At 53.4% G+C, this 21645-nt stretch overlaps 1 protein-coding gene across 1 annotated transcript in view; it reads left to right on the top strand.

Annotated features, from left to right (window-relative positions):
- Positions 1 to 21645, top strand: part of SZT2 (SZT2, KICSTOR complex subunit) — a 65492-nt gene that overhangs the window by 29478 nt on the left and 14369 nt on the right. The window contains exons 8-49 of the mRNA XM_025395250.1: positions 1107 to 1317; positions 1530 to 1700; positions 2124 to 2358; positions 2549 to 2678; positions 3475 to 3617; positions 3871 to 4023; positions 4150 to 4264; positions 4480 to 4697; positions 6094 to 6309; positions 6656 to 6734; positions 6983 to 7077; positions 7344 to 7512; positions 7705 to 7819; positions 7908 to 8021; positions 8586 to 8680; positions 8922 to 9045; positions 9148 to 9312; positions 9395 to 9599; positions 9865 to 9980; positions 10102 to 10348; positions 11567 to 11708; positions 11874 to 11966; positions 12112 to 12190; positions 12294 to 12587; positions 12751 to 12892; positions 13065 to 13172; positions 13260 to 13323; positions 13514 to 13699; positions 14070 to 14237; positions 14315 to 14402; positions 14528 to 14599; positions 14789 to 14990; positions 16194 to 16293; positions 17007 to 17136; positions 18987 to 19139; positions 19222 to 19324; positions 19408 to 19513; positions 19604 to 19715; positions 20519 to 20637; positions 20749 to 20913; positions 21180 to 21264; positions 21427 to 21591. Of these exons, the coding sequence (XP_025251035.1) occupies positions 1107 to 1317; positions 1530 to 1700; positions 2124 to 2358; positions 2549 to 2678; positions 3475 to 3617; positions 3871 to 4023; positions 4150 to 4264; positions 4480 to 4697; positions 6094 to 6309; positions 6656 to 6734; positions 6983 to 7077; positions 7344 to 7512; positions 7705 to 7819; positions 7908 to 8021; positions 8586 to 8680; positions 8922 to 9045; positions 9148 to 9312; positions 9395 to 9599; positions 9865 to 9980; positions 10102 to 10348; positions 11567 to 11708; positions 11874 to 11966; positions 12112 to 12190; positions 12294 to 12587; positions 12751 to 12892; positions 13065 to 13172; positions 13260 to 13323; positions 13514 to 13699; positions 14070 to 14237; positions 14315 to 14402; positions 14528 to 14599; positions 14789 to 14990; positions 16194 to 16293; positions 17007 to 17136; positions 18987 to 19139; positions 19222 to 19324; positions 19408 to 19513; positions 19604 to 19715; positions 20519 to 20637; positions 20749 to 20913; positions 21180 to 21264; positions 21427 to 21591 (5992 nt within the window). The remainder of the gene's footprint in view (positions 1 to 1106; positions 1318 to 1529; positions 1701 to 2123; positions 2359 to 2548; positions 2679 to 3474; positions 3618 to 3870; positions 4024 to 4149; positions 4265 to 4479; positions 4698 to 6093; positions 6310 to 6655; positions 6735 to 6982; positions 7078 to 7343; positions 7513 to 7704; positions 7820 to 7907; positions 8022 to 8585; positions 8681 to 8921; positions 9046 to 9147; positions 9313 to 9394; positions 9600 to 9864; positions 9981 to 10101; positions 10349 to 11566; positions 11709 to 11873; positions 11967 to 12111; positions 12191 to 12293; positions 12588 to 12750; positions 12893 to 13064; positions 13173 to 13259; positions 13324 to 13513; positions 13700 to 14069; positions 14238 to 14314; positions 14403 to 14527; positions 14600 to 14788; positions 14991 to 16193; positions 16294 to 17006; positions 17137 to 18986; positions 19140 to 19221; positions 19325 to 19407; positions 19514 to 19603; positions 19716 to 20518; positions 20638 to 20748; positions 20914 to 21179; positions 21265 to 21426; positions 21592 to 21645) is intronic.

Genomic DNA, 21645 nt, shown 5'->3' on the forward strand with positions numbered 1-21645 from the left:
AGTTTTTTCTGTTTGGGCACCACTGGCCAAGAACAGAGGCTGTGATCCTAGTTGGGGTTTTGAAGAAGCAGACGAGAGTGAAGAGGGCCAGGGATTTGAGAGCAATGCTTATGAAGTTGTCTGAATGTAGGGTCCAAGCTGGGTCGAGAAAGGAGGGTCAGGACAATGTGGATAGATTTGGAGAGAGCAGAGGTTCAAGGCCTGGCAGTCTCAGTGAGGTCAAAAAGCAGCAGCAGGAGGAGGGTGGGAGGAACCTAAGGGTATAGTGCTGTATGTAATCAGTGGGTTGTGGTATTTTGAAATTGCAGAGATGAATTTGTTCCAGGTGAAGCCAAGAGCCAGCGTGTAGCCTACAGGCAGGTGAGCGGAATAGAGAAAGTTACTGGAGATGAGAGTTAAGGAACTGAGAGGGCAGGGACTTGAATGAGTCATCTGGAGCAGGTCTGCGAACACTGTCTGCAAAGGCCAGTTAACCTTTAAGCCTTGTGGACCAGCTCTGCTGTTGAAGCGTGAAAGCAGCCATAGACAATACAAAATGAATGTGTGTGGCTGTGTTCCAGTAAAACTCAATTCACAAAAATAGGTGATGGACTAGATTTGCCCCTCAGGGTATATGTAGTTTGCTAATTTCTCATCTACAGCTATTGTATTCAAAATATAGTCCACAGACTAGCAGATAGCTTGTTTGAAATCCAGAATCTCAGGCCCCACCCCAGACCTACTGCATTTTAACAAAATCCCCAGGTGTTTTTTATACACCCTGAAGTTTGAGAAGTGTTGATAAGCTGAAGCCTCTCAGGATGATGACAGGAAGTCAGTGAACCAGTTGCCAAAATCTTCAGTGAAGGAGGTGGTGGGCCTGGTGGGCCATTAGGTATCGAGGAGGAAGTGCAGAGGATGCTGTGGCTGGTTAGCATGGGCATCAGACAGAAGAGCTCAAAGAAGGAAAGACACAGACAGTGGTCTGTCCTAGGAAAACACTGGCTGGCTTCCCACTCTGTGGTCCAGGGAATGGGAGCAGCCACCTAGCCCAGTCTCTTTCTCTCCTGTTCTTCCTTCTCCTGTGCCTCTGTCAGAGCTATGTCTTCGGTTGCTCACTTTTTCAGGTGGGAGGAGTTTACTCTTATGACTGCAGTTTTGGCCATGTGCCCAATGTGGAATTAATGAAGTTCATCGCAATGGCAACATTCGGCTCCTACCTGTCCACTTGTCCTGAGCCGGAGCCAGGCAACCTGGGTCTGACTGTCTACCACCGGGCGTTTCTCCTGTATTCCTTCCTGCGCAGTGGGGAAGCATTGAACCCTGAATATTACTGCGGTGAGAGGCACACTGAGGTGGATGTGGGAAGGAGGGAATGTAGAATGGGCCCAGAGATTATGGTGCCCTGGAGTACTGAAAGTGTAACTGGAGCTGGCTCCACTGGCACTGTTACCTCACAGTGATTTCAGCATAGCTCCTTCGCCCTACAGATCTGTCAGTTAGTTGGCAGATAGCCAGTTTCTCCTTCCCCATCCCCACTGATCTTCCAGGCTCTCAGCACCGACTGTTTAATGAGCACCTGGTCTCTGCAAGCAGCAACCCTGCCCTAGCCTTGCGCCGGAAGAAGCACACTGAGAAGGAGGTGCCAGCCGACTTGGTCAGCACCGTGTCTGTGCGACTTCGAGAGGGCTACAGTGTCCGAGAGGTCACACTGGCCAAAGGTAAGGGTCATTAACCTGCTGTAATCCCACAGATCTCTCAGGAATTTGTGTGTGGGAAGACCCACATGTATCACACATGAAAGAGTGTCACCATGAAAACCTTATCGCTTGAGACAGTGGGTTTTGAATTGTCATCAGGGCTTAATTCTCTTAGCATGGAGCTTCCCAATTCCATCTCCTTTTGACCAAGGTGAACCAGCTGAGGGTGGTGTAGGGTCCTGAACTTGGCTTGGTTTTCAGATTGTTTCTACAAACTTGTGTTTGTATCAGTTGGCCAGCTCTAGGCCTGAAACCTGTGGAATCATGCTTGGAACCTTTGGCAGGGCTAGGTTCCATGAGATAGGTGGGGGTTTCAGATAGAACTCAATCCCAGGCATAGAGTCCTATGCCTTCTCCTAACTGGCCCTCCCACTTCTCCCTAAGGAGGGTCCCAATTGGAGGTAAAGCTGGTGCTGCTGTGGAAACACAACATGCGCATTGAGTACGTGGCTATGGCACCCTGGCCTCTGGAGCCTGAGGGCCCTCGAGTAACACGGGTGGAAGTGACAATGGAAGGCGGCTACGACATTTTGCATGATGTGTCCTGTGCACTAAGGCAGCCCATCCGTTCATTGTATCGTACCCATGTTATCCGGCGTTTCTGGAACACGCTGCAGAGGTCAGTGAAGTCATCACTCAATGAGTGCTGCCCCATTTGTTGTGTGGAGGGACAGATTTGTGAAGGTGGGAGCTGGGAAGCATCACCCAGAGAACCAGGCTTATATCCAGGGTCCCAAATACCCCTAAGGCTCCCCTCATCTGCACCCAGCAGAGTCAGATATGGCTCAGGCCTGGCCCTTATTCTACAGCATCAACCAGACAGACCAGATGCTTGCCCACCTTCAGTCCTTCTCCTCAGTGCCTGAGCATTTCACACTTCCTGACAGCACCAAGAGCGGAGTGCCACTCTTCTACATCCCTCCAGGCTCCACCACCCCGGTGAGTAGCTCTGAAGTGTAGTAGCCCCATTTCATGCCAACTTGGGTTGTACAGCGTCTGGAGCCCAGGACCACCACCTTCTATTGCTTTCTCTCTCATGTCTAAGGCACCTAAACCTGAAGCCCAAGCTTTAACCGTGAGAGCTTCTCTTCTCCCTCACCCTAAGGCCCCAGGGAAGAGGAGGATCTATAGAGACAGGCTGTCCTGAACAGAGCACAGGTGGCAGAGGCAAAGACTCACACAGTGTCTGGGTGGTGGTATCCCAGGGCCAGCAGACCATGAGCCCTTGCCCCATCTCCATGTGGCATACTTTGGGCTCCCCCAGTCACCTTTACCTGTGTGCATCCACCACCAGCCACCATGAACTGTGTACTTCCTGCAGACCACAGCTTCCTTGGTCCTGTGCTATCTTCACACTCAGTCCACGCTGTGAGCCTAACACTGATGGGCAGGTGGCTTATGCTAGTATACAGTGGCCACATCATGAGGTCCTGCCACCATTCGGTGGCTTTTCTCCCAAGTCAGTGACATAAGCTGGGCTCATGGTTCCATCCTTCTCCTGGATTCAGCTTTAAAGGGCTACACAGTCTGTCCCCGGACTCAGTCATCCAAATCTAGCCTTCACAGTGGAAGCAGTTTTTGTCTCCACTGTGCTTTGTCTCAGGCTGGGCTGTAGCCTCAAGCCACTGCTGTCTCTGACTCTGAACAGAGTTCACCCATGGTTTTGTTCGCTCTTTGCAGTTTGTACCCTGGTCCTCTACAAATGCTCATATAGTGCTGTCCTTCCTGTCCCCAGGTGCTCTCCCTCCAGCCTAGTGGTTCTGACTCATCCCATGCCCAGTTTGCTGCCTACTGGAAGCCAGTGCTGTCCATGGATGCAAATTCCTGGCAGCGATGGCTGCACATGCATCGCCTGGTGCTAATCCTGGAGCACGACACGTGGGTGCCCTTAGGGCTGGGCCATAGTTGGGGTGGAGTATCGGGGTTGGGGGATAGGGAATGATGGGAAGGGGAGCAGCAGATGAGCTCTTACCAACTGTGGCCAAGGAAAAACTATAGCCTTTTCCTTGCCTCCATGCTCATCAGTCCCCATAACCTCAGGCAAGGCCTAGAAGAGACAGATAGTAGTCTATTCCTTTTCTCCAAGACTGGGGCCGGGAGGTCTAACCTCAATCCACACCCCTCTTCCTAGACCAATCCCCAAGCACTTGCACACCCCGGGCAGCAATGGGCGCTACAGCACTATCCAGTGCAGGATCTCCCACTCCTCCCTGACCTCTCTGCTTCGGGACTGGAGCAGCTTCGTACTAGTCGAGGGTTATTCTTATGTCAAGCTGCTCTCCAGGTGGGCAAAGTGATGTCCCCTCACCCCCGCCCCCTCATCCCATGTCTCCCTCTAACCTCTAACCCCAGACCTCACTCCTACTTCCTGCCAACCTCGGACTGCTCACTGACTCCCATTTCTCCCCAGTGCCCCAGACCAGCCCCCCTCCTCCTTCTACATGGTCCGTATCATTTCCAAGGCCCCATGCATGGTTCTTCGCCTGGGTTTTCCCATTGGCACACCAGCACCGGCCCGACACAAGGTGAGCTGGGCCTTGACTGACTCTGACCAAGGAGCCCTGGGGTGTAGACTAGCTCCCTCTCCCCAAACCCCACAGGGCCAGGTCCAATAGAGGGAGGAGTCCCCAGACCAAGGGAGACCTAGAGAAGAAGGCTGTGTCTCACCTTGTCTGTGGGCCCCTTCTCCAAGACCTGTAGGAGATGGGAGTAGGAGGATCTGACCACATTTTCCCCTCAGATTGTGTCAGGCTTGAGGGAAGAGATCCTGCAGCTGCGTTTCCCTCACCGGGTACAAAGCAAGGAGCCAACGCCCAAGGTGAAACGAAAAGGGCTAGGGGGCGCTGGTGGGGGCAGCTCTCCCTCCAAGTCATCCCCCGTGCTGGGGCCACAGCAGGCCCTGTCTGACCGGCCCTGCCTTGTGGTCCTGCATAAGCCACTGGACAAACTGCTCATCAGGTTGGTACAGAGGTGTGGAAGGGTGTGGCTTAGTGGGGTATGAGTGGTACAGAGGTGTGGAATGGTCTGGCTTGGCAGGGTATGAGTGCTACCACACAAAGGAAGGGTGTGGCTTAGCGGGGTGTGAGTGGTACAGAGGTGTGGAGGGTGTGGCTTGGTGGGGTATGAGTGGTGCAGAGGTGTGAAAGGGCGTGGCTTAGCAGGGTATGAGTGGTACAGAGGTGTGGAGGGCGTGGCTTAGCAGGGTATGAGTGGTACAGAGGTGTGGAAGGGTGTGGCTTAGTGAGGTATGGGTAGGTCAGAGGTGTGGAAGGACGTGGCTTAGTGGGTACAAGTGGTAGAGGTGTGGAGGGCGTGGCTTAGCCTGGTATGAGTCAGAGGTGTGGAGGGCGTGGCTTAGTTGGGTATGAGTGGTATAGGTGTGGAAGGGTGTGGCTTAGCGGGGTATGAGTATGTCAGGGATGTGGAAGGGTGTGGCTTAGCGGGGTATGAGTATGTCAGAGATGTGGAAGGGTGTGGCTTAGCGGGGTATGAGTGGTATAGAGGTGTGGAGGGTGTGGCTTAGCGGGGTATGAGTGGTACAGAGGTGTGGAGGGTGTGGCTTAGCAGGGTATGAGTGGTACAGAGGTGTGGAAGGGTGTGGCTTAGTGGGGTATGAGTGGTACAGAGGTGTGAAGGGCGTGGCTTAGCCTGGTATGAGTAGGTCAGAGGTGTGGAAGGGCGTGGCTTAGCAGAGTATGAGTGGTATAGAGGTGTGGAGGGTGCGGCTTAGCCTGGTATGAGTAGTACAGAGGTGTAGAAGGGTGTGGCTTGGCGGGGTATGAATGGTACAGAGGTGTGGAGGGCGTGGCTTAGCCTGGTATGAGTAGGTCAGAGGTTTGGAGGGCATGCCTTAGCAGGGTATGAGTGGTACAGAGGTGTGGAAGGGCGTGGCTTAGGAGAGTATGAGTGGTACAGAGGAGTAGAAAGGCGTAGCTTAGCGAGGTATAAGTAGGTCAGAGGTGTGGAAGGGCGTAGCTTAGCGGGGTATGAGTTGGTCAGAGGTGTGGAAGGCTGTAGCTTAGCGGGGTATGAGTGGTAAGGGGTGTGGAAGGGCGTGGCTTAGTGGGGTATGAGTAGGTTAGAGGTGGGGAGGGTGTGGCTTAGCGTGGTATGAGTGGTACAGAGGTGTAGAAGGGCGTGGCTTAGCAGGGTATGAGTGGTACAGGTGTGGAAGGGCATGGCTTAGCCAGGTATGAGTGGTACAGGTGTGGAAGGGCATGGCTTAGCGGGATATGAGTAGTACAGAGGTGTGGAAGGGTGTGGCTTAGTGGGGCATGAGTAGTACAGAGGTATGGACGAGTGTGGCTTAGCTGGGGATGAGTAGAGATCGCTGGGGAGTTGTCCCATTTCCTAGGTATGAGAAGCTACCCTTGGACTACCGGGCACCCTTCTTGCTGACACTGGAGCCACCAGGTCCACTGCCCTTGGTGTCAGGCCGCTCAGCCTCTTCTAGCCTGGCATCACTGTCCCGCTACCTCTACCATCAGCGCTGGCTTTGGAGTGTCCCGTCAGGACTGGCCCCTGCGCTGCCTCTCAGTGCCATTGCCCAGCTCCTCTCCATCCTCACTGAGTATGTCATCCAAGTCTGCCAGGCCACTCAGGGCAAGGAGAGAGCAAGTGTAGACTGGGACACTAGCAGAAAGCCTGTAGCACACACTTCCCCTCTAATTCCCAGTCTCAAGTATAGAGCACCATTTGCTACTGCCCTCCCTGTCTCCTCCCATCACCCGATTTATTTTGGCCTCTCTCATCCTCATTGGACTTGTTATACCCTGAGGGACCGCCAGTTTGAGCAGGGCCACCAGCAGACTTGGCTCCTTGAGGACTGCTGGGAGGTGGGTGTGTGTGGGGAAAGCTTGTAGTCTCAGTGTCTCTTCTCTTATCCTGGCCTTGCCTCGGCCTTTATGGGGCTTCAGAGTCCGACTTTCTGAAGGATTCCACTTTGCCTGCAGTGGAGAAGGAATCATCAACATGGTTCTGGAGCTTCCAATTCAGGTATATGCCATCCCTCATGACACCTCCCTGCCAAGGTCTGTCATAATCCCAGGGACACTGGCCTCTGAGCTGGGTTGGGACTGCTGGAAACTCTGCCTCACAGGGACAGTGTGGCCAGAGGGTGCGAGGTTTGAGGCTGCAGTCAGGACAATGTGGTGAGGGAACTGAAATTCTGAGGGCCAGAGCTAAGCCAGGCCAGATCTCTGCCTTGGCTGGGATTTGCCCCAGATCTCCCATTTTGCCCACAGAATGAACCACCAGGGCAGGCTGCAGCTGAAGAGAAGCACACCTGTGTTGTCCAGTATATCCTCTTCCCCCCACACTCTACCTCCACCAAAGACAGGTGAGACAGGCCCTCTGTGAGGGCCGCCTCCGCAGAGTCACCCTTCTCCCCACCATCCCCTAGAGGTCTGGCTCCCATATCCTGAGATGATCTTGATCCCAAAGTCAGGGAGTGGGTGCGGTGTTTAGATGCTTCATCAGGCAGATGCTGGTCTGGGAAGGTCTTGTGTGACTCGTGGCTGCCCTCTGTGCCTGCCTCCTTCCCTCCATGAGGTCTGTTCCCTGCCATGAGGCTCTGCATTGGACTCAGAGCCCTTCTTCCTTTAGCTTCTCGACAGATGATGACAACGATGTGGAAGTGGAGGCCCTGGAGGGAGACTCAGAGCTCAATCTGGTCACTGAGGTGTGGGTGGAGCCACAGTATGGGCGAGTGGGACCCGGCCCTGGAAGCTGGAAGCACCTCCAGGACCTGACATATTCTGAGATCCCACAAGCTGTGAGTGTCCTCAGAACAGTACCCCGACCTCTCTCACTGGATTGGGGTGCCATCTCCTTTGGAGTACTGCAGTCTGTGGGCTTCCTGGTGCCTCTGAATGGCTGGGACTGTTGAAGCTTCCTGAAGAGCTGGAACCCAGGGTATCCTGGGCTAAGAGATGTTGACTCCTGACCTCTGATGTTCTTCCTGTAGCTCCATCCACGGGATGCTGCCTGCATAGGTTCCATGCTGAGCTTTGAATACCTGATACAGCTGTGCCAAAGCAAGGAATGGGGTCCTGTGCCCCCAGAGCCGAGGGTCTCTGACGGTGAGTGAGGCAGGCGGCCCACTGGTGGAGCAGGGGAGTGGGTAGAGTAATCAGTGTTTCACTGTGTCCTGTCTTTCCTCCCTTGTAGGATTGGATCAGGGAGGAGACACCTGTGTCCATGAGATCCCTTTCCATTTTGACCTAATGGGATTGCTGCCACAGTGCCAGCAGCTCCAGATGTTCTTCCTCTTGCTTGCCAGAGGTGGGTGAACCTGGTACCCTTTCACCCCACACCTAAAGGGCCAGCAAGCCTGGAAGTATTAGAAAATAACAAACAGATGGGTCAGCAAGTGAGCAGATGAGTGGCGGGGACAGGAGGAGCCCATGAGGCTGAAGGAGGGGCCTTGCTGGTCAGGGCTGAGCCGGGGGCACTGGGCAGCAGGAGGCTCTTGGTGCTGAGCAGAGTGTGTGTCGGGCAGAGCCAGAGGGTGTCCCTTTCGCCGAGGGGTCCTGTCCCGCCAACGACATGGTGCTGTGCCTGCTGCACAGCTGCCTGGGGCAGGAGCTGAGTGACCGGGAGATCCCACTGACACCCGTTGACCAGGCTGCCTTCTTGAGTGAGGTGCTGCAGCGGACCTGCCCCGTTCCAGGTGAGTTCTCCACATCCTCCTGACACCAGACCCTGGCCCAGCCCTTTTCCCCCACCCTCAGAGGGTGATTTCTGTCTTTGAGTTTTGGCCTTCCCCTTCCTCCCCCTTTCTTCAACCCAGAGTCCCACCTGTCTGCTGGCTCTGCCCTCTTTCACCCATCTCTACCCTGATTGTAGGTGCCGAGGGGCCACTACTAGGGGTTCATGGGATCCTGAAGGAGCAAGCATTCGTCAGCACCCAGGCCACAGGAGACTCCACCGTTACTTCCCTGGTCAGCACCGATTCTTCTCCCTGAACCCTTGTCACACTGACCTCCTTCTAGCACCACATCTTCAGGCCCCAACCTTCTACCGCCATTGAGACTAAGTGGCATCTGCCAGTGACAGAATGCCATCATTTTCCATTGTCCTGGATCTTTCAAGCTGTACCTGAGTCAGCTCTAGGGTGGAGGAGGGGAACAGGGGTTGGACATTCCCTTATAGATTGCTCTAATTTCTGTTTTTCTCTTACAGAGAGTAGGTCTTCCTGAAACTCTCAAGCCTCTCATCTCTGCCCAGCCCCCTCAGTGGCGCTGCTATGCAAGGCTTGTGAACCCCCAGCATGTGTTTCTGACTTTTCTCCCAGCCACCTTCTCAGGTGCCAGCCACTGACCTCCTCACGAACCCCCTCAGATACAAACCCCTGAGCTCCCGCACCAGCCCACCAGGCAGCTCTGATTTATTGTCTCATCCTCTTCAGATGTCCAGCGTCTGGCTGCCTGTGGCCTGGAGGGACCCCCTCAAGAGGAGACAAAGCCTAAGTTTGGGGATTGGAGTGGGGCTCCCAGTCTGAAAGATCTAGAAGGAACTGGGGTCAAAGCTACAAAGTCCCAAGTCCCTGTCCTCAGTGTAACCCTGGCTGATGGTAAGGCTGCCGACTCAAGGTGGGCAGGAGTGGGAGTGGGAAACAGACAGGGCTGGAAGACCACGACACGTTTTCTTCACAGACAATGTCCAGAATCAAGGAGAGCTAAGCCCACCCTTCCATCGAGACTTACAGGCTTATGCTGGGCGTCAGGCTTCTCAGACTGAGAGTACAGATGGGCCCCGGACTCGGTGTCCTGTCTACATCTACAGCTGTTCACTGGAAGCGCTGAGGGAACAAATGATTGGCATGCAGCCCCCTCAGGCGCCCCGAGACCTCATCTTCCGGTGAGTGCCTTCAGTGTTGACCTATGTCCTCGCCGGGCCATGGCTCCCAGCCAAGAAGTAAGTACACACTAATGGGCATGGGCAGGTAAGTTGCCACATCCTGCTGGCTCCTTGCTTGATTTCCCCCAGCAAACCCTTGAACTTGTTAGGCCATGAATACACTTGATATGTGTCTGTAGATGATCCATTGGAGTGTGGATGGCTAATGAGTCTGAGGTATCACTTAAGGGAGTTAGTCAAGCTCCATTTTCCCTCCCCTTCCTAGGACTCAGTTCCTTGACCACCCCTCCCCATCCTCAGCCTGGATGGAGCCCCGGTACAAGGAGGCAGCTAACCATTGTGCCCTACTGCAGGAGCATGCACAGCGGTGCTATGTCCGTGGTGAGCAGAAGGGCGGTGGGAGGGAGGAGTGGGGCCCTGGGGGAGATACAGGGATTACAGGGTGGGGATTGGAGAGGCCATTCCAGAGCTTGAGCCTCATGGCCCCTTCCACTTCCATCAGGGCTATTCCGCAGCTTGCAGCAAGCACAGAGTGTGACCTCCCAGGATTTGCTGACAGCGGTAGATGCCTGTGAGGAGCTACTACAAGAAGTAGACATCACTCCATTTCTGCTTGCACTGTGTGGCCACACTTGGGGTTTGCCTCATGCACCCCCAAGCCCTGGGCCTCTCAGCCCTGGGCCCTTCAGCAGCAGCATGGAGGAGGGTGCTGAGCCTCGGGAACGAGCTATCCTAGCTTCTGAATCCAGGTTAGGATTGTACTTGAATGATGGATAAGGAGGTACACAGACCAAGTCCCTATAAACAAGGACTTTCCAGTCCAGGGGAATGACTGTCCAAGGTAGTATCTAAGCACCTGAGAAGCAGTAGTCCTTTGTCGCCGGCTCCCTGACTGCCACGCAGCCTTCCTCCCGCATTTGGCACAGGCAGCAGTCTCCCTCCCAGGCTCTCCCCATCTCCCCTGCTTTGGTGTTGAGTGATGAGCTGAGTCAGGGATAGGGAGTCCCCTGGTGCTAACCGTGAAAGTAGAGACTTGTTCTGAGGACATCCACACAATAGTAGGAATCTCCCCAACCAATCTGTGAATTTCCTGGGGGCCAAAACTGTATTTTGCTCACTGCTAAGTCCCCAGCTCACCTTAGGGGCTCAGTAGGTCGCTGTTGAAGGGAGGAAGGGGAGGAGAGAAGGAGAAAGGCAAGCAGGCAGACAGCTATGGGTCTAGCATCTGCAGTGTGTTAGCATTGGGGAAACAGAAGAACCAGAAGGACAGATATGCTGATGACTCCTAGATTGGAACTCCAGTCCAGTTCTCTCTTTGGAGCTCTAGATACCCACTTTTCATGCACCCCAAATGAATGCATTTTCTTCCCACTAACCCTTGATTCTCCACCTTTCTTCTTCATTCATGGTGAAAGATATCACCCTCAACCTAGTGATCCAAGTCAGAAAACTGGGAGTTATCGCTACTCTGTTTCATAGAAATCCCCATCCATTAAGAAATGTGAAAGTTAAGGCCAGGTGCAGTGACTCACTCCTGTAATCCCAACACTTTGGGAGGCTGAGGCGGGAGGATCACTTGAGCCCAGGAGTTCAAGACCAGCCTGAGCAACCAAGGGAGACTTTGTTTCTACAAAATAATTCAAAAATTAGCTGGGCGTGGTGGCACGTGCCTGTGGTCCCAGTTACTCAGAAGGCAAGTAGTGATGGCACCACTGCACTCCTACCTCAGCAACAGAGTAAAAGCCTGTCTCAAAAAAAAAAAGGAAAGAAAAAAGAAAAAGCAATATGGAGATTAGAGCCAAAATGTGTACATTGGTTCTCCTCACCTCTTTCACCACCCATGCCATTATGCTAAGCACTCTTCCTATGGACAAAAAGGCTTCCTGTGCTGCTCCCTAGTTGGGAGGCAGGCTGCTTCAGAACTTGGTGGTTCTTAACACTTCAACATCCTTACCCCAACCATTCAGCATAGAGACCGAGGACCTAAGCGAGCCTGAGTGTCAGAGCACCCGTGTCCCTGGCAATCCAGACCCTGGGCCAGAGATCTCTCTGACAGATGTCTGCCAGCTCAGAGGAGAGGCCCATGGTGCCCTTCATAGCGTCATCCAGGTGGGAAGCTTGGGCGAGGGTAGAAGAGGTGTAGAGTCCTGCCTGTGCAGAGGGACAGGATTCTCTCCTGGGTTGGTGGTATGCATGTGTCCTGCTCTAGGGTAGGGAGTAGTGTCCTGTTGAGGGGTGGCTGACATTCTAACCTCCTTCTAAACCCCATAACAGGAGAAGTTCCTAGAGATAAGTCGTCTCCACTTCCGCACAGTGCCTTCCAATCCCCACTACTTCTTCTATTGCCCTCCATCCAGCAGGCGAGAAGTGAGTGGCTCTCTTCCTTACCTCTCTTGTGCTCTCAACCCACAGTCCCAGAGGCCCACCCAGACCCTCTTGAGTCTTGGTTCCCTGAGACCTGGATGTTGCTCTTGTCTTGCCTTAGATCAAGCTGTCTCTTTCTTTTGCCTAGGATGAGGGGCCTCGGGACACAGTAGACAGAAAAATCAGTGACCTGGAGTTTTCAGAGGCTGAGCTTATGGGAGAAGAAGGTGTGTGGGCAAGTGAGTCAAGGTGGGGAAGGCTGCTTCACATGGAGATTCAGGGGCCTCCACTGCCAGCCTCTCCCATTGACCACGTGACATGCACTACTAGGAGACACATCTGCCTGCTGTGTGGTCACTGAGAGTGACCCAGAGCTAGAGGTAGAATACCGGGAGAGCCGTGAATCAGACCTGGGACCTGCTGGGCTAGACTCTGCTTCGCTGTCAGATGTAGACACTGTGAATCCTGATGAAGACTCCTTCAGTATCTTGGGGGACGACTCACCCACTGGGCCTGAGAGCCTCCTGCATGACCTGCCCCCACTCTTCCTGCACCTCACGTGCTCTGTGCGGCTGCGTGGGCAGCACAGCTCAGTACCTGTGTGCAGCCTGCCTACCTGCCTGGGTGAGTTTGAGGCAGCCCAAGGGAAAGCCAAAGGTCCTGGAACAGCCTGCCTGTGTGGGCGTGGAGGGGAGCCTAGGGGTTGTGTTTTTTAACACTTAGAACTTGGAATCTGTGCTTATCTTAGAGCAGCCCTCAGCAACTGCTAACTTCCCTCCTCTCCCAGGCCAGGTGCTTTCCAGTCTGGAGGGCCCCCTAATTGGAGGCCGAGTTCCCTTGAGGGACCTCAGTGTGACTCTGGATGTCTTCGTGCTGACCTTGCCCCTGGAAGTGGAGCTCCCCACAGCCTCAGACCCTCAGCACCACCGGTGTGGCAGCAAATTTGGTGGGGGGTTTGGGAAGGGGGGTAGGGGGACCACTGAGGGAATCTTGAGCACTTGGGGACTAAGGAGACCTTGAGGAGTCCAAGAAAGGAGTGAGGAGGAGGCCCTGGTAGGATAGTAGCTCCTGACCTTTGACTTTTGTTCCCACCCTGTTCAGGTCAACATCTGAAAGCAGTGCTTCATTCCCACGATCCCCAGGGCAGCCATCATCTTTAAGGTCAGATGATGGCCTTGGGCCCCCACTGCCACCCCCAGAAGAAGAGAGGTACTTCCTTATCTCCCTCTCAGAGTTCATTACTCCTTTTCAATTTCATTTGCTGGAAACCAATATCTTAACCTTTCTTCCAATTAGGCACCCAGGTCTATCCAGTTTGGCCACGCCCCACAGACTGGCTATTGAGACCACCATGAATGAGGTGAGCCCCTCACCCCCAACACTGTCACTGATTCCCTTTCCATCAGGTGAGTGAGATAAGGTGCCCTCTTTGTTCTGGGATAGAAGTGAGACTTTTCTCAGTCTGTGAGGCAAAGTATCTTCTAGTCTGGGTTGAGGGGATGCCCAAGGAAGCAAGGGAGGTGCCCTTGTCACTTGCTGTCTAACCGTAGATCCGCTGGTTGTTGGAAGATGAGATGGTGGGGGCACTCCGAAGAGGGGGCATCCCCCAGAGCCCTGCCCTGCACCGCGCAGCTGCCCATATCCATAGCTCTCCTGGACGCTCCACCTGCCTTCGCCAAACTCTGCCACTGAGTTTTGTATTTGGGCCAGAGCGTTCCCTCACACAATTCAAGGAGGTAAGTTGCCCTCAGAACACTGCAGGGTCATCTTGGGGCCCATCCTTCCCTGGGTCCCAGGCACAGGACTGGAAGGCCCTCTGTTAGTTCGAGCTCATAGAGTTACCCCTCCTGTCTCCCTACTGACCACATCGTCTGCCCTCACCCCTGTGCTTGGCAGCCCAACTCAGTGGAAAGAAACCCAGCTCCCAACCTGGTCACTGCTCCTGTTGAACCTTAGGCAAGTCACTGAACCTTTTCTTACCTCAGCAGTGGGGATGCCAGCATCTGCTTTACCAGGTAGTTAGGAGCGTCTCATGAGGAAGTGTAGCTCACCACGTGTAGGGAGGGCTGCCCTGCCTAAACTGTGATCTTGGCTCCTGCTCTCTAGGAGTTCCGGCGCCTCCATCTCCCTGGCCATGTTCTTCTTGAAGACCCTGACAGTGGCTTCTTCTTTGTGGCAGCTGGCCAACAGCCAGGTGGGTCCCATGGGGAGCCTTCTTCAGCAGCCTGGGCTTGGCACAGTCACGAGGACAGGGCTGAAGGCATCGAAGGGGAGGTGAGTCTCACCTGGGAATGGGGGGGGGTGGTGGGTGTGTGGGGCCTATACCTCAGTCCTGACTTCCTATTTCTCAGACCCTGACAGCCAGCCCCCAAGCACCTGGGTCCCCAGAGGATTCTGAGGGTGTCCCCCTCATCAGCCTGCCCAGCGTGCCACAGGGAGGTAAGAGAGGACTTGGGCCGCAAAGTCTGGGGGCCGGGACCAGATCCCTGACCATGCTTCCATTTTTGGAGGGAGGCCCTGGACAGGATTGAGAGAGGCTCCAGGCATATTCTTTCTCTATCCAGGGAGTCAGCCTGGGCCCAGCCGGGGGCTAAGTCTCATGTCCAGTCAGGGCAGTGTGGACTCAGACCACTTAGGTAAGCTGGGGGGAGGGGGTGAAGGACTCTAAGCTGATGGGAGGTGGGCTTAGGGCTGCACTGGGAAAGGTCTGGGCAGGAGGCATCAGAAGGGACTAATCTGAAGTGCATCAAGCTGGATGTACCTGGAGGATCAGGTGAGTTGGGCCCAGCTTCGGATGGGATTGACCTTCAGTGCATCTGACACAGGTTATGATGGTGGCAGCAGTGGCTCAGACAGTGAGGGTCCCAATGACACCCTTGGTGAGAAGGCCCCCTTCACATTGCGGACTCCACCTGGGCCAGCACCTCCACAGCCTTCACTCTCAGGCCTCCCTGGGCCCTCCCTGCCTGACTTCTGGCTCATTGTCCGGGTCCTGCAGGACCGTGTGGAAGTGTATGCACATGCACGGTAAGTAAAGCCAGGGCCTGCACCCTCACGCTCCCATTAACCTCTTCTCTCTGCTCCCACAGTACCTCTCTCCAGTGTTAGAAGTAAGACTTGGGACTGAGAGCTTGGGTAGAGATCCAACTTGTATTCTTAGGTTGGTGGCTCCTGATCACTTTCCACATCTTACAGCTAAGCACATCACATTCAACTGTCTTATAGGAGTCAAAAAGCTGATGGGGATTTTGGCTTCTAGATGAGCATTAACAACATCTAAGGTTCACAGCAGCTTCAGAAGTTCGTGTATAAAAATAAGGCATAATAAGGCTGGGCATGGTAGCTCATGCCTGTAATCCCAGGCATTTGGGAGGCTGAGGCAGGTGGATCACTTGAGGTCAGGAGTTCGAGACCAGCCTGGCCAACATGGTGAAACCCCGTCTCCATTAAAAATACAAAAATTAGTTGGGCGTGGTGGCAGGCGCCTGTAGTCCCAGCTAATTGGGAGGCTGAGGCAGAAGAATCTTGAACCTGGGAGGTGGAGGTTGCAGTGAATGAGATTGTGCCACTCCACTCCAGCCAGGGCAACAGAGCAAGACACTGTCTCCAAAAAAAAAAAAAATAATAAGGCATAATAGCTAATATTTATCAAGTGCATACTGTGTGGTAGGCACTGTTCTGGTGCTTACATGAATCCACTCATTTATCTACATAACAACCCTACGGCGTATTAATATCCTTATCATTTGGGTGAAGAAACTGAAGCACAGATCCGTTAAATACTTGCCCAAGGCCATAGTAAGTGACAAAGCCAGGATTCCTGCATAGGCATTGGTTCACTACTGCTGTCATCTCAGGGGTGGGTGGGATGTGCAGGGTAAGGTGGGGTTGAGAAGAAAGGAAAACCACCATTCTGACAAACACTTGAGAAGAAAGAAGAGGTACACAGCATAAAGGAGCCTCAGTGTGGTGCCCGTATGGGAGCTGGTGAAGCAAGTGTGGAGCCTCGGCATCCAGAACTGCTCTTGAGAATTCCATCTCTTCCATTTCCCACCAAGTTTACCTCTGTCCAAGCCTGCTCCCTTTTCATGGTTTCCCTTGGCCCCACTTCCATGACTTTCCCTCCCCTTCGTGATACATATAACTGCAGTTATGTCATATATACATATCATGCCATTACATATAACTCCTCCTCACTGCAGTTCTAGTCAGATTATCCTTCCTTCCCAGGAGCCTGATTCGGGAGGATGGGGGGCCAGGCACTGAGTGTCGCCACCTGCAGCAGCTCCTGGTGAGGCGAGTTGGGGAAATCTGCAGGGAGGTCAACCAGGTAAGGGGCAGGACTCTCCAGGCCCTGAGACAGAACAGATGAGAACCAAATTTCTAAGAACTTGATTTTCAGAGGCTATTGGTCCATTTCAGAATCAATAATTATGGAAAGTCTTTGACTCCCTCAGTTAGTAGGATGCTGTTTCTCCCCCAGCTCCCTACAACCTTGGGAGTGCTCCACAACCCACCCCCAGTAACAGTGGGTTACTCTTTCAAACCATCCCAGTAACCATGAGATACTCCCTCTCATTGCACTGTGCTAGCATTAGTGATATACTAGTGACCCAGACAGAGGGACGCTGTAACTCTGTGGAGCTTGTGTAGAATGGGGGACAGTTGAACAACTGAATTACACAACTTATTTCAATTACAATTGTGAAGAATCCTAAAAGGAACAGTAGAAGCTGCTATGAAAGCATGTAACAGGAATCTGACCATCTGAAGTATCAGGGGAAGCTTCTCAGAGGAAGTGAGTTTTAAGCTGAGACCCGAAGGATGGTGAACAGATTCTGGCGCCAAAGGGGACAAGTGTTCCTGACTAAGAATCCCTGTCAGAGGCCTGAGCTCTGACCTCTCAGTGATAACTGATACTCTTGTTAACCTCCAATCCCCAGTGATAGTGGTCATTCTCTCTGGCATTTGATCACCCCTGACCACCACCACCCACTTAGGAGGAGATATTTCCGTTCCCTGACCTCGTGCTCCTTCTCCCAGCGACTGCTTCTTCAAGACCTTCATGACAGCCACGTGTGTAACTCTCTTCTGGTGGCCGAGAGTGAAGAAGATCTGTGGCGCAGCGAGACTCCCTTCCACTCCCGTCAGCGGGCACCACTGCCCAGTGATGGTGAGATCCCACCCACGAGCCTCCCTCACAAGGCGGTGCTGCTGCCCTTTCTTTTACTGAATACTCTGGTGAAAGCTGAGGGCCGAGTCCTCATTACTTGGTCATCAGTGCCAGGTACTAGAGAGAGCAAGAAGGATGGGACAGGAAAGGATCACTGGACTTGGCTGCTGAACGTCATTGGCTGATGAACATCAGTGATTTTCATGGAAGTACTTTCAGTAGAGAGATGGGAATAGAAAGCAGATGAAATTAAAAGTGAAAGAGGGTGATAGGTGGGGCCGAGAATAACTACTCTTACAAGTAGCTTGGCAGTGAAGACAGAGAAAATAGATACGGCAGTAACTAAAGGAAGATGGGGGCAAGGAAGGAGCTTTAAAATAAAGTAGAGACTTGAGCATGTTTATATTCTATAGGGAAAGAGCCAGTGGAGAGGGAGAGGTGGAAGAATACAGAAGAGGAGAGATCATTGAAGGGGCATCAGGCCATGATCCATCTTCCTAAGAGCCTGCCTCTGCCTGGCCCTGTCTCGTTACCCAGAATGACCATCTTTCCCTGGCAGGGAAATAGACAGGAATGAAGAGTTTGGGGGAGTGAGGACAAGCAGGCCCAGTTCCCATGTAAGAGAAATCCAGAGGGGAGGAGCCTGAAGGCCAGTAGAATTGGCCGCCTAATCGGCTGTTCCTCCAGACAGGCAGCCACAGGACTGCTTTGGGATTTCCAGTCATGGTAAGGGAACAAGATAATCCACTCAAGATAGTAACTGAAGTCTCAACACTTCTCCCTTCTCTTACTCCTGATGACCTCTCACCCAAACGGATAGAGGAAAAGCTGAACCATAACATTCCTTTGCAGTTCTTCTCTGGTTTAAAAGTAAAATCAGACTACTCATTATTTTTAACATTCTCAGCAAGTCTGTAGACAAATGTTTCTGACATCTGCAGGAGAGTGCATCTCTCAGCATGTTCTGGGATCTCCTCCTTATCAAAGCAGAGTCCCCATAATTAGTGGACTCCCATGGTTTCAAAGGCATCTTCTGCAAATTGAAGCTGAGCTAGGACAGGCGAACACTTTTACTTCAGAATGACTTCCGGCAGCCTGAGATGTAAAGCCAGTCAGAACCCATACATAGCCCTTCCTTGTTTTAGTCTCTCCAGACTTTTTCCCTGAAACCCTTAGTAACCAGCATTCCATTCCAGAGCCTCTGCCTCTACACAGAAACTGCAGCCTCCTGGGTAGCCTGTGTGCTGTTCACACTTGACAGCAGCTTCTCTGAGAGCAAAACTGCCACTTTGATCCACCGCAAGGCTCCCTGGAAACCTGAAAAGGGTCAAAGGAGGCATTGTACTGTGGCCATGGGCTCCTGTGTACTGCCACACTACCCTTTGGGTTTGTTGGCACTTCTGTCCTCCAAAGCCCAGGACACAGTTTATCCCTCCTCTGCAGCTGGTGTGCATAAGCAGCCATACCCTTTTGGTTTTAATGAGGTTACTGTTGGAACTCCCCGGAGGACATAGTGCTACAGTGCTACTGACATATATTATGACAGGGTCAGAATCTCTTGGCATGATCTTGAGGATTTCCTCATGCTTTGCCTGCCTTGTTACCTCTCCTTAGCTCCTTCTCTAAGTCTCCTTGAGATACCTGTAGAAACCTTTGTGCTATGACCTGTGTTCCTAAGGGCACGCGTCTGCCTGGCCCTGTCGTGTTACCCAAAATGATCGTCGTTTCTCTGCAGTAATCAGGGACAGGTCTGGAGGAGTGAGGGCAAGTATGCCAGTTCCCAGGTGAGAAGTCTGTGGAGGGCAGAGGGTGGTGTGTCCCATTTCTAATCCCTGCTCCCCTTCCCCCAGATTATGCTGCTGATGAGAGCTGTGCGCCCCGAGGGTACCTGGCAGCCACAATGCAGTTTGTCCCTGGCCATTTCTCCTGTGACGTTGTGTGGGGAACTGTGATCCGAGTCCATTCACGCCTCAAAATGGGACCCAGCATGGGGGTCTCTCGGGGTATGTGATTGGCATGACAGGGCAGGTGAACATTGGAAGGATCTGGAAAAGGCAGTTTCCTGAGCCCACGTTACTTCCCCAGCCATCCAGGCCCTGCGCTCTGTGCTCAATGCCTTCTCTGTGGTGAACCGGAAAAACATGTTTGTTTATCAGGAACGAGCAACAAAGGCTGTGTACTATCTTCGGTACGTGGCCCTTGGAAGGTGGGTAGGGCATGAGTTAAGGATGGCATGGGAGGCATGTCCAAAGACATGCTGCTCTTTCCCAGGCTCCTGGAGACATCCTGCAGTGACCGACCATGGAAAGGGGATGCGCTGCCCCCTTCCCTCGCTCTGTCCCGAAGCCAAGAGCCCATCTACTCTGAGGAAGCCTCGGCATGTATCACTCCCACTGCCTGATGCCCCTGTGTGCCCCTTGCACTTTGCCCTCTGGAGCCAGGGCCCTGACCACAGTTTTCCCTGTAGGGTCCTCGTTCTCCCTTAGACATGGCCTCCAGCCGCAGTTCAGATGCTGCTCGTCCTGTGGGCCAAGTGGACAGACATATCCAGCTGCTGGTCCATGGTGTTGGGCAGGCAGGTAAGATCTGAAGAGGGGGTAGGGGAGTGGCCACATGAGGCTCCAGAATCCTCTGGGACTTCTCTTAGAACCTTACAAGCATTACACTGAAGTTATGTAACAGTTGCAGCCCAAGACCTGGCACATATTAAGTGAGCCATAAATACTAGCTGGAGGCTCCAGACCCTCTGGGACTTCTCTTAGAACCTCGTATTACTCCGCCCTGGGCCCCTCCTCTAGTTCCTGCTGTGCTCAGGCCTTTCCGCAAGCAGGAGCTGCATGGGAAGGAACTGGCTTCTGCCATGCTCAGGGATAGGACTGCAGTTGATTGAGGCGCAGCTTGGGGAAGGGGAGCTGGGGTGACTGGAGAACTGGTGGTGCCACCGGCCTGATACCAGACTGGGTTCGGGGTGAAGAGGATGGTTATTTGGGATATATTTTGCCCGAGGTGTCCAGTAGGCAACTGGATTTTCCAGCTAATATTTATAGCTCAGTTAACGTGCTGGTCTTGGGCTGAGACTGTTACATAACTTCTAGTGTAATTCTTGCAACAAACTTATGAGGATGATGCTATTATAATTCTTATTTTATGGATGAAAGCCCTGAGGTTTTGAGAGTAAAACTCAAAAAGTATCCACAGTCACATAGCGAGTAGCTTGGCAGAATTGGAACCTAGTGCTGGCTACCTCCAGAGCCAGCACTCCTAACGCTGCTTCTAGTATACAGGGAATTGGGAATTGTTTGAGTTTGGTATCTTAGGGTTGCTATGGGGGTAGCTGGTTCCTCTACCAGTGTCCCCACCTTCCCACCATGGCTGTGTCAAGGTCCTGAGATCACGGATGAGCTCGTGCGAGTTCTGTGTCGGCGCCTGGATGAGGCCACACTGGACGTCATCACAGTCATGCTTGTTCGGAACTGCAAGCTAACACCAGCTGATGTGGAGGTCAGCTCCCCTCCAGGCACCAGCATCCTTCCCAGACTCAGCCACAGGTACTGGGACAGTCTAGGCTGGAACTTCCACATTCAGCTCTGCCCTCTTCTTCCCACTCTGCAGTTCATCCAGCCCCCTGGAAGTCTCCCCTCAGAGGTGCTGCATCTGGCCCTACCCACGTCCTGCAGGCCCTGGCTTCCAGCCTTGGCGTGGTACCTGCGGCAGAACTTGCTCATCTTCCTGCACTCTCCCAAGTACACAGATAGCAACAGCCGGAACCACTTCCAAGTGAGATTGCACTCATTTCTCTCCACACTCATGTGCACCCCTGCCGCCTGCCCCACGCACACCCTTACTCTTTCCTCCAGATACCACTATATGTACCTTTGTCCATGGACCTGGGTATACCCGTGCCCCCGGGGACCATTATTACTCACTTGTGTCTTCTCGTGCTCCCATGTCTACCTGCACCACGTTCCCCACTGTGGGCACCCATCCCTGAGGGTTTTGTCCATTTGCTTGGTCTTAGTGCTCTGTGGCTGTTCTTTCCCCAGCATCCACTCCCACCACAGGGTGGCCTCCCTGACTTGGACATCTACTTGTATAACAAGCCTGGTGGACAGGGCACTGGGGGCAAAGGTATGGTGCAGGGCACGGGCCTGTGGCACCACCAGGTGAGGGAAAGCCTTTTGCCATCCTGTTGCTGAGAGGACCTTTCCCAGGCTTGCAGCTGAGTGGAGGGTCTTGGGAGGGGTGGTCTGCAAGTCCCACAGCTGAATCTTCCTATGGATTTCTACCCAGGGGTTGCCTGCATCACTCTAGCCTTTGTGGATGAAGGAGGAGCCCCCTTGTCAGTGGCGTCGTGGCCCCCCTCCTCTCCGGGACCCCCAGACCCACTGCGAGAGGAGGAATTTGAGCAGCTGACCCAGGTCATCCGCTGCCCGGTTGTTGTGGACGGTTCTTCAGGTGGGACAGCTTGGTCAGAGGATGAGGTGTTCAGTAATTGCTGTGGGAGGTAAG

Source organism: Theropithecus gelada, chromosome 1, assembly GCF_003255815.1.
Source record: "Theropithecus gelada isolate Dixy chromosome 1, Tgel_1.0, whole genome shotgun sequence".
Taxonomy (NCBI): domain Eukaryota; kingdom Metazoa; phylum Chordata; class Mammalia; order Primates; family Cercopithecidae; genus Theropithecus; species Theropithecus gelada.